This window comes from Rhipicephalus sanguineus, chromosome 8 (assembly GCF_013339695.2).
Source record: "Rhipicephalus sanguineus isolate Rsan-2018 chromosome 8, BIME_Rsan_1.4, whole genome shotgun sequence".
Classification (NCBI taxonomy): domain Eukaryota; kingdom Metazoa; phylum Arthropoda; class Arachnida; order Ixodida; family Ixodidae; genus Rhipicephalus; species Rhipicephalus sanguineus.
The window spans coordinates 99,471,610-99,482,565 of NC_051183.1; the positions used below are offsets into that span (position 1 = coordinate 99,471,610).

Genomic DNA, 10,956 nt, shown 5'->3' on the forward strand with positions numbered 1-10,956 from the left:
CGCACAACCGCATGAAAAAGCAAAGGTCATTCAGAGGACATTAGTGAGAGATTCAAATGATGCTCCTAATGAAACCAAGGACTACAGATTACCAGTCACTAGATTGGGAACACAAGCAAATGCGTGGAGCGTCGTAACAACAACATATCTGAGGCATTAAGTTGACGTGACAAGTCTGTTGAAAAAGTCTATTGTCTGCTTTAGCAAACAAAACACTTGCTAGAAAACACTCCAAATATGACAGCTATCGTTCAACAGAATGTGTTGGCGGGCTAGTTGGTGAGAATCCATATTGCTTTTTTAGCGCAAAAAACGACACCACAAGAAAGAAGACTGAACACAGCAGGCACTGCTGTGGGCCCTGTTTTTTGTGTGTCTGCATCAACTCCGGAACCTACCGTTCTGGTCAGTCACATTGCGTTTGCTGTGTGCCGCGCCAGGATGCTTTCTTTCTGAATGAAGAAAAGACTCGTTCCACAAGAAGTTGCTCTCCTCTTCGGTAGTGTGAGGCTGTCCGTTGGTCACGCACAGCGCCTTTGTCGGATTTTCCACTCTGAAATTTGGCGGCAGGTATGTCTTCTGTATGACTGGATGAAGGTTACATGCTACTCGCGGGACACTTCTACCGTGGCCGAGAAGAAATTTGGCTGCTACAAACGTCTAGCAGCTCGGACTACTGAATTCTGGTGGGTGCAGCTTCTGCTACAACTTCGGTCGAGGTCTTCGACGAGGAAGGACGCAACGCAAGCCGACACTGGTGGTTACCATGTTCTCGGTGATGTCAGGCTTCCTGACGAAGTTGCGCATTTGTTAAGGAAAGGTCCGAAGTTTAGCACGGAACCAAGTATTCCTGCACATGAGCTGCTGGCATTGAATAGGCGCATCTCAAGGAAAGCTGAACTGGAAGACCAGGAACGGTGCCTCCTTCATGGAGTGGATACCTTGCGTAGGACTGTCAACAAGGACTCCCCACCTTTGTCGGCTCTGATCAAGAAAACGGTGTCGTTTTTCAAAGACAATGAGCTTTGGTTGTTATTGAGTGACAAGGAGGGTAAGTTTGTAGTAGCCCCGGCTGCAGTCTTCAACGACAAAGCCATCCAGGCTGTCAACAAGAACTTCATTCCGTCCACAGCGAAACCTCACAAGGTAAAAAGCAAAGCAGTTTCCTTATTGGATAACGTAGGCCTCACCAAACTTGCTAAAGGTGTCAAACAATGCAAGGTGCTCGCTCTCGAAGTATTTTTCACTGCTAAGACGCACAAATTGGATGTGCCTTTCCGTACTATAGTCAGTGAAAACAATTGTTGGCAGATATTAGTTAGCCGCTTTTTGCAAAAACAGTTGAATCTGCTGACCATTGAAGATCCTTTCAGCATAAAAAACTCCTCCGATGTTGTTTCCTTTCTGAGAGACAACCACTCAGTTGTCAACTTTTTTTCTGTGGACGTCGAAGATTTATATTATTCGATACCGCATGATGAGCTTTTTCGCTGTGTGATGGCCTGCATCGAAGAAAATGGAGAGTTAGACTTTCGCAATGCTACTGGAATGTCCTCAGAAAAATTCTTGTCCGTTCTTGAGTTTTATCTAAGCGCAACTTTTATCTCGTTCGAACACCAGCTATTTATTCAAAAAAAGGGTGTGTGTATTGGTTCGTGTGTGGCGCCTGCTCTTTGTAATATTTTTTTATCCTTTGTCGACCGTGCTCTTAAGAGTGTTTTAGACAATGATCTGGTCCAGATTTTTAGATATATTGACGATTTCCTTGTTCTGATAAAACAAACTAACCACGAAGGCTCTGGCGCAGTAGCTGATATTTTATCTCTGTTCACGGACAACGGCAAGGGTTTAACCTTCACGCATGAACTCACGAAGGATCGTAAACTGCAGTTTCTGGATCTACAACTTTCCTTACAAGCATGTCATGCCTGCTGGATGTACTCGCCGCGTGCACGTAAGGGTTTTCTGCCACACGAGTCTGCGCACTCTAAGGTTGTGAAACATGCCATTGCCATGATGTGTCTCAAATCATCATTAATGAAATCGTGCCATCACACAGCTAATGAGAGCTTTAACGCGCAGTTAAAAAGGTTGCAGGATGCGCGTAACCCAAGTGTGGTTGTGACGTCGGTCTCTGAAGTTTTGCTTCAGAAGCTGAGAGGCAAGCGCCAGAGGTGTAGAAACGACACAGAGAAGAAGCCAGTAGTAGTGCCGTATTGCCATACAGTGGCTCACAATCTTAAGAATGTGGCCACTAGGTACCAAATACCGGTTGTTTTTTCTGCCCCCCGGAAACTCTATGTTGTGCAGGCGTGTTTGTAAAGAAAACAAAAAGTCGCAATGTGAAAAGAGACACCAGAAGTTTGTCGAGTGCAGCGTAGGGGTGGTCTACAAGATTCCACTCTCTTGTAGGTCAGTCAGGCCGCTGTGTGAATGAGCGCCTTAAAGAACATGAGCGATCCCTGCCGACTGGTACAGGCTCACATTTAGCTCAACACTGCAAAAAACGCAATTGTCAAGCCTTGTTTAGACTAACTACTACCTTAAAAAAGAGTCGTGACACCACCGCCCGAGAATTATCGGAAGCTTTTTTCATTCAATCATTGGGGTCGCAGTGCATTAGTGTGCCTTCCATTACCTTGTTTTCTTCTGAATTTTGCTTTTTGGATACGCTTTCTTGATTGCGCTCAGGTGTCCAAGGTGTGGTGGTTGTGCGCATAGGGTGCACGGCGCATGTCCTACCGGTATCTGGTTGCTATAAAGAGTAGAGTGACGCAATAAACCATGTCAGTTGAGAGTAGCGCTGTGTTCCGTCTTCTTTCTTGTGGTGTCGTTTCTTGCACTAAAAAAGCAATATGGATGACAGCTATCCTTGGCATGAACAACAAAAGTATGTAAAGCATCCAATAGCAAACCATCATTGAGAAGCTAGTCAATCATGAATTTCATTTCAATTCAATTTCATTTGAAATAACCGCCAAAAAGGCATATCTTGCAATGATGTAGTAGTGCAAAAAGAAAGGTCTGTACAAAACCTTTGCCACTCTTTCACTGAACAAACGTAAAGACAATTTAAGTGCAGACTTTTGCTTCTGAAGCCGTTGATTGTGGGTAGGTGCTGTCGACGTAAATTCAAGCAGAAACCGATTGGGTAAGCTCTTTACGATTCTGCATAAGCGAGCACTGACCTGTGATATACGTTCTCTCGAAGGTAGGAAGAGCCTGAACAATACTTAGCGATACGATATATAGATAAGACACAAAACCACTAATTACAAATGTTTGCATGACGTGCTAGTTACCTCTTTCCTGCTCGCATTTAAATTTACACCGATAGTACCTGCCCACACACCAACTACAAAACAAGTTTAGCAGCTTGACCAGCAAGCCAGTCAAAAAACACGAAAGAAAGTGACCAGACTATCAGCTTGATATTAAATAGACTGCTAAACAAATAATAATACTAAACACATATGCATCAGTAGCTTTAATTTAAAGTACGACAGTTGTAATGGCAGCGCGATATTGCACTCTCGACGTGATAACAGCCGCCTGAAATTAACAGCACAAAGCCAGTGACCGGAGAGTAGAAAATAATGACCGGTAGATTGACGGACAAGACCGTACGCTAGGTGAGACGTTGGCAATCTCGAGGAAATCAACCACACCTTACTGTATCCGATCACGACTATCGGCCTCCCCTCACCTTGGTGGCACTTCTGCAGCATCCTGGGAAGACAAAGCAAGCTAGCACCGGGCTTAACTTCCAAAAACACGTCCTAGATCGGCGTAGCGTTGACCTCCTTCGCCTCCGTCAGCGCCCGCGACTCGTGCACAAACGCGACAAAGTCGGCACCCTGAGCCTTCGCGGCTCTCAGAAACCCACTGTTCGCGGTCACGGTCACCGCCTTCAGCCGGTCGCCAGTCCCGAAGATTATCTTCGACCTCTTCCTGATCTTCCCGCGAAGTGCGAGCCCTGCGGCCCGCTCGGAGGGAGAGTCCGGTACGACTTCGAGCCGTTCGAAGAGTCTGCGCGCCGCCTCGGTCTCGCACGGTCCAGCCATGACTTTCACGATCGTCGAGAAGTCGTCGTAGGCGGACTGGCAGCAGACGAGCTTACGGTCCGCAAACAGCTCGTCCAGGGCGGGCCGGACAGGATTGCGGCGTTCGCTCTCGGCTTGCTCGGTCAGCACGTTCTCGCGGAAGCGGAAGTGACAGCGGCCGTTGGTCAGCGCGGATGCGCAAGCGATCATCGTGGACACGTCAAGGTTGAGCACGGCATCCTTGGGAACCTCGTGCAGCTTCAACGCCGTGAAGTTCTCCACGCTGTCGTCAACACCTGCTTCACTGTCGTCTGCTGCAGCCTCGGGAGTTTCCTCATCACACATCGACAGGACGTCCTCGTGGTTGAGCACCTGTGTGCAGTAAGAAAAAGTGCTCTCATTGACAAACAACAAAAGATAGGAAAAAGCGCAGAAAATGTGATACTAGTAACGTTAGTGGGTCGCTGTCAAGAAAACCCGAAGAATCAGCCACTAAAGTAATAGCTGGAGCATGGAAGACAATGGTTGTGATGACCGTGCAAGCATAGCATTATCGCTAACTTGTCATGCAGCGTACAATTTCTATTCGTTTACCACACATGAAGCAAGCTGCATAACACGCTTCCACTAGTCTGCCATTTCACTTGAAGTACTCTGAGTTGGCAGTTAGAAGCTCTAGAATGTAACCAAACAGTCGTGTGTTCAAACCCTGCTTGGGGTAAGAACTTTTTTCCCCCACCAGTTTGCAGCATTACGTAATGCCAGACCAAATGAATGAGCAACCAACTATCCAAAAAAGGCCCAATTCGTTATGCATGCCATCTTATCTCCATTTTTGCCAGCTGAGCCGAATGATATCTGTACTATCCCTGAATAGTGCACTGTGTGAATCATCTTCACAAGCCTGTTTGCAAAGTTTATGCAGAGGCATGTCCTAGTATACTAGAAGTGGTATTCCTTTGCTTGGATGGTCTGTCCTTGAACATCTTGAAAAATGCAGCAATCAAAAGATACATCTGTCCTCTGGAAAAAAAGTGTAGAACAGACACTGGACAGTCCTGTATCTTCTGTTCTGGTCTCGGCTTTGTGAGCGTCTGTTGTGCGCTTATTTTTTTCCAGCATAAGCAACGCACCATCGTGCCCAGTATCAAGTGTTGTTAAAACAATATTTCCTCTGTTCCAACAGAATGGCAATCACAATGCAATACGCCAACAAGCCCATACTTCTATGCTGTCGAAACTGCTTGAAGGAGTCATAAACCACCTGTCGGGCTTGGTGCGAAAACACATCCAGCAGACAGCAGACGCTGCTGTGAACATCTCAGCCAAATCTTGTAGTCGTGTGCGTCATAGAGAGTTTAGAAGTGGAGCGCTAAGTTGCCGTTTCATTAAGCAAGCTCTCCAGATACATGGACTCGTCCTCACTGTCTTTGGTGGCCAGGGTGCCTGCTGTTTGATGTCACATGGCAGATAGCACGCTATCGGCCGATAGCCGACATAAATCAAGAGAGGCGTTTAGATTAGATGCACTCCTTGGCATGCGCTGCCGTCAAGTGCCGGCACCACGCTTGTAGTCTGCTAACATTAGACAGTAGCCACACTAGCGTGCACAGGAATCTCAACGGGAGAAAGCGGTCGTGTTTCATCACGAGTGCTCGAGGTCATGATGCACGCTGACGTAACTTTACGCCGTGCCATCCATCCCTGTGTAGCTTCCAGCGTGTTTGTCAGGATGTCAGGACGAGAAGAGAGAGAAAGCACTCTAAGTGCACGACAAACCTGTGTAATTCCGCTCATTCTTGATGGATTCAAGAAACTTTTGCGGCAATCGATTTGTGAGGCACTAGACTCTGATACTGAGGTCATTCGACGATTACTCGGAAAAATCGTTCATGACCCCTTCAAAGCAGCCAAGCTCATGCTAAAAGACAGGATAACCGTAGGGCCCACCTCAGCTCCAACGGCCTGGATGATCTCCCGGAGTGGCTTGCAGACAGGCAGCACGGTCCACACCTTAACCTCGGGAGCCTTGTACAGGTGTGGGTGGCAGCCGGCGCACTCCACCATGTCCTGGAGTTGGTCCAAGATGGTGCGCCGGCCGTACTCCCCGTCACCGAGAGACGAGGTCAGCAAGGCCTCGGGATTGCGCGCCACCACTTTGATCCATGCCGCCCCGTGATTGGCTACCACATCCACGACAGTACGATCGGCACAGCGCCTCTGCCTCTCACATTCGGCATCAATCTGAAACAGCAGAAAGAACGATAATGCACACGTTTGAGAACAATTTCATCATTTTCAAAAATGTGTTGAGTGAGAGAGGTGTTTTACAACCAAAGCTGCTAAATACGGCTAATTCTGCTGGACGGATATTGGTATCAATGCAATCATTTTGACAGAGATCTGTCTGGTTGGGTTGAATATATTTAGAAGCTGAAATGGCTCCAGGCACAGTTTTTGAAGAGACCCGGATGTTTCGAGACCGAATCAGTTCCTTCCTTAAAGGAGTACTGACATGAATTTTAAAATTTTTCGGGTCGTTGCTCTAAATGAAAGCACGGGTGTCGAGAACCCTAAAAAGAGTGTCGTGGTGCCTGGGGATGCATTGCATATATTTTTAATACCGCTTCTTCAACCAGCAGTTTCGGTTTCGGTTTCGAGAGGGCGGCTTCATAGTGACGTGTCAAGTCTGCCCGTGACGTCACGGGCAGACTGCAACCCACGAAATATGCACCTGCTGTCCTTTGCTGCCAGTTGAACGTGGTTCATGATGAGTGAACTGTCGTCCAGTGCCTCCGACAGCGATTTCACAAACCAAGTGAGCTGACTTGAAACGTCATAGGGCTCTCCATGCGGCGAAGCTGCCTTGCAGATCCTGGGAGATGAAAACTTTAAAATCAAACTTAAATATTTATACGTGTTTCCCGGATGCGGGGTGGGGAGCGTTAACACTACATGCCAAGGAAACCAAAAACGTCCGTTTTGCTGCACTTCAAAATCGTGTCAGTACTCCTTTAAGGGGTGACTGTATTGGTCATGGAAGCAGCGTTGCTTCTTATCCTCTCACCATGGCTTCGGCTTCCTCTTTCCGTCACGTCTCGAAGGCAATGCGTGTATAAAAAAGGCACTGATCCCTGCGAGCGGTTGATGTTTGTAGGTGCATTCTGAATATATGCCCTGGCTCGAGCAAGAGCCTTCTTCTTGGGTTCGTTTCGGTGTTGTTAATAGAAGCGCCGTCAAAATTGACCCTGATCAAGCTTCTGAAAGTGCTCTGCACGAGTGCTACGCTGCACTTTCATTTTTCTCACATCGATCCTGTGTTGGCGTAAAGCACTGTGAAAAGCATGACCATAAAATCGATTTTGATGGCACTTCTATTAATGACGCCGAAATGAACCGAGGAAGAAGGTTCTTGCTCCAAGTCATGCGTAAAGCGCAGCGCACACATAAACGACAGACGAAAGAGATGTGCACATTTGTTCACCAACTTGCACACCAACTCACAAGTTGTTATATTCTTGATCCGAGTCCTGGCATGTTCAGAACACACCTGCAAACATAACATAGCTTGTCAGCATTTACTGAGCTTCACACTTGCTCAGAGCCATCTCTCTATACAGGAGATTTGTATGGTGAAGCAAGCTCAGTGTCGAAAATTGGTGTCAGTACACTTTCAAGACTGAAAACGGTGCCCAGTGGCTGGCAAAGCATGTCTGCTAGCAGTTGGCGATGTCTATTTGGGAAGCCACTGGCAGAAGAGCGCTGGGAGAAATTTATGGTGAATTCCACTGGGAGATTTATAGCAACTTTTCTTGCTCCGCCATTGAGAAGCTGAATTTCACTGGTAGATCTGGAGAAAGTTTGCGATTTCCACTACTCAATTCGGGGCAACCAGATCCATGTTGATCCACCTCATAGAGCCAGATTTCGCACGACTCCAACAATGTGGTGCCGTCATTTCCAGTGCAGTCGGGCAAATCAGTTGTCTTCAGCACTTTTTGAGGTGCTCTCGCTCGTCTGTCTTGCCTTTCTCTTCGTGTCTCATCCCACTGCGCAGTTCGACCAGTTTGAGGTGTTGTCTGATTACCCAGTGCACTTGTCTACATTCCTATGACTAGAGCTGTTCGTCCCTGCTGGATTGTTTCTCACTCCGAGCGATAGTGACAGCACGACTTCTGAAAGTAGTAGCAGCAGCGACAACGACGATTCATATATGCTCCATGAAATGACGTTTATAAACAAAATGTTCTCGGACCTGCTGTGCAAGCGCCCGAAGATCATTGGCTATGTTGAAGAAGTAGTGCACGTGTACTTGGAGGAAGAGCGTAGTATGTATACTTTAGCGCATGGTGTATCACGTACTCACGTTGCCAACGTGGGAAACTGGATGCACGCGAAAACTTCTACTGTGCTTCCAGCTGGAGCTGGTTTATTTTTTGCTGGTCGACCTGAATCAGGTCACTTCGTGCCAAATTTTGTTGCTCCCTCGTGGATTTGGCACATTGCTCGTGATCTACCAGTGGATGTCAGATATTTACAGTGCAGAAATAACGCGGACAGTAGAGAAGACACGACAGACGAAGCGCTACCACGACAGGCGACAGAGCTCCGTCCGTTGCATCATCTCTTCTGTCCGTGTTTCTCCTGCACTGTAAATATCTCGACATGAACAACCAACTTGCCCAAATAATCACACTCTTAAAGAAGTACTGACACGAATTTTGAATATTTTCGGATTATTGCTCTAAATAAGAACACTGGTGTCGAGAACCCTAAAACAAGTATTGTGGTGCCTTGGAATGCATTAAATATATTTTAATACCACTACCTTAAAGAAGCACTTTCGGTTTCAATATCGAGGGGCGGCTTCACAGTGACGTGTAAACACAGTCTGATGTCATTGGGAGACAGCAACGTACTAGCAGCAGCTCTGTCAGTCGTGCGTGGTACACGTAAACAATGATGAGTTAATTGTCGTCCAGTGACCATGACAGCGATTTCTGCGATTGAGGCTGCATGCATGGATGCAGAGTTGGCAAAAACCAGTGAACTGTGTTGACACTGTGATAATGTCCATTGCAGTGGGGCTGGCTTGCAGATGCTGGGCGACGAAAACTTTAAAATCAAGCTCAAACGTTTTATACGTGTTTCCTCGCTATGGCATGTGGAGAGTGTTAACACTGCGTGCCAAGGAAACTAAAAATGCCCCTTTTGCGGTGCCTCAAAATCGTGCCAGTACTCCTTTAAGCTGCCAGTTGAATTCACCATTATGTTTGCTCACCTCGGGGAGCGAGAAAGGCTTGAGCACATCCACCAGACCCGTGACGGCCAGCGAGCAGGTGACGACTGCCGACAGGTAAGCAAGGTTGGTGCATCGCAGGTGCTCCTCCTTGATCCCTTCGGGTGTCTTCCAGAGCTTGCGGAGGAACTTGATCTCGGCCTGGATCTTGCGCTGCAACTTGCTCTTGCCGGGGCACACGCTCAGGGAGTCGCACTGAGCCAGAAGCTTCTCGGCGTCGCCAATCTTCTCCAGAACTTTCTCCCTGGCACTGTCCTGTTGGAGCACCATGTCTTCCAACCTGAAATTGGATTTTGGTCAAGGTTACACCCCACGACTTCCAACCTGAAAATAGATTTCGATCAAGGTTACACCCAATGTCTTCCAACCTGATACTGGATTTTGGTCAAGGTTACAATCTCAGCTGTAAAGTTAGCTGCGACGAATGATCATGCAGGTGTGGCCAGTTGCGCTCCTGAAATGTTTATCTGGCCCCACAACTCCCGGTGTGCTCACCACCACTGGAAAGATCTTTATCACTGTAGTTAAGAGTGTACTACCCTGCCACCCCACCCCTTTTCCTTGCTCAATGCACAAATTGTAAAATTATAGCGCCGGTCACAGTTAGTAGCAAGTCGGAAAGAGATCAAACAACTTCGCAAAGCACTTGCGCGCTCTGACAGTCCTTCTAAATGGAACGACGGAACTAAATCTCCGCAACCTGCGACTTGAAACGCACACTGAACGCACTTAAGGCATAATGACAAGACTGAGTGCTCTAGAGTAGATCTGTTACCTTAGCTGACAACTGTATCGACGACTTCGAGTAAATTCAGCAAACTTGGCACGACTTCGGTATACTGTCTAAAGATGAAACACTCGAAAGCTTTCTTTCGGTTTCGAAGAGCAATTACCCTCAATTCCCTGCAAAACTAGTTAATAATATCTGGGGTTTAACGTCCCAAAACCACGATATGATTATGAGAGACGCCGTAGTGGAGGGCTCCGGAAATTTCGACCACCTGGGGTTCTTTAACGTGCACCTAAATCTAAGTACACGGGCCTCAAACATTTTCGCCTCCATCGAAAATGCAGCCGCCGCGGCCGGCAAAACTAGTTAGGGTCTCTGACAATAGCGAGAGTAGAAGCAAACGAGTCAAATCTAGTAGCCCGCAGCGGAATACAACAAAGGGCCGCCCGCCATAAATAAACAGTCACGAAGGCTATTTACTGAGGTGGAGCACGAACAGCCTTGAAACAGCCAGTGACAAACTGGACAACTGCCCGCGCACTTGAGCTATCCCACCGTTTAGAAGCGCGCCTCCAGCGTCCAGTAAAACGAGTCAAACAAACAGGCGACCACTTGAGCGAAGCGTTAGGTGCGCCAAAGCCAGCTGACAACCACGAACACTGGGGAATTGCCACCGTTAACTAAGAAAACTGTTCACGTAAAAGGCGCACGTACTGCAAAACATTCACCGCCGGAATCCCAGCTGCTTGCAAAACAGAAACAAAACTGCGATCGATTAATGCGAGCCGCTTGCTCGTACTCGCTGGAATCGGCTTTAGCTTTGCTTCTTTAGCAACAGTCCTCAAACAATAAACTTATTAAATAAGGTTCGGTGTTACACTTCT

The 10,956-nt window shown here is 47.4% G+C and overlaps 1 protein-coding gene across 3 annotated transcripts; it reads right to left on the reverse strand.

Moving 5' to 3' along the window:
* Positions 1–2,541: 2,541 nt before the first annotated feature.
* On the reverse strand, positions 2,542–10,922 carry LOC119402252 (UPF0415 protein C7orf25 homolog). Of its 3 annotated transcripts, none has more exons than XM_037669387.2 (4): positions 10,787–10,922; positions 9,325–9,622; positions 5,994–6,287; positions 2,542–4,415 (listed from the first exon to the last, which is right to left on the reverse strand). In XM_037669387.2, the coding sequence occupies exons 2-4, from the start codon at positions 9,610–9,612 to the stop codon at positions 3,780–3,782; spliced, it is 1,218 nt and encodes a 405-aa protein (XP_037525315.1). In that variant the 5' UTR covers positions 9,613–9,622; positions 10,787–10,922; the 3' UTR covers positions 2,542–3,779. The 3 variants fall into 3 exon arrangements, with proteins under 3 accessions (XP_037525315.1, XP_037525317.1, XP_037525314.1); XM_037669389.2 differs by lacking the exon at positions 10,787–10,922 and adding an exon at positions 10,628–10,739; XM_037669386.2 differs by lacking the exon at positions 10,787–10,922 and adding an exon at positions 10,553–10,698.
* Between the last annotated feature and the right edge of the window lie 34 nt (positions 10,923–10,956).

Coding starts and splice junctions, on each gene's coding strand:
- LOC119402252 (XM_037669387.2), bottom strand. CDS start 9,612: ATGGTGCTCCAACAGGACAGTGCCAGGGAGAAAGTTCTGGAGAAGATT. Junction 6,288..9,324: donor AGCCTTTCTCGCTCCCCGAG/GTGAGCAAACAT, acceptor CTGCTGTTTCAG/ATTGATGCCGAATGTGAGAG. Junction 4,416..5,993: donor TCCAGGCCGTTGGAGCTGAG/GTGGGCCCTACG, acceptor TACTGCACACAG/GTGCTCAACCACGAGGACGT.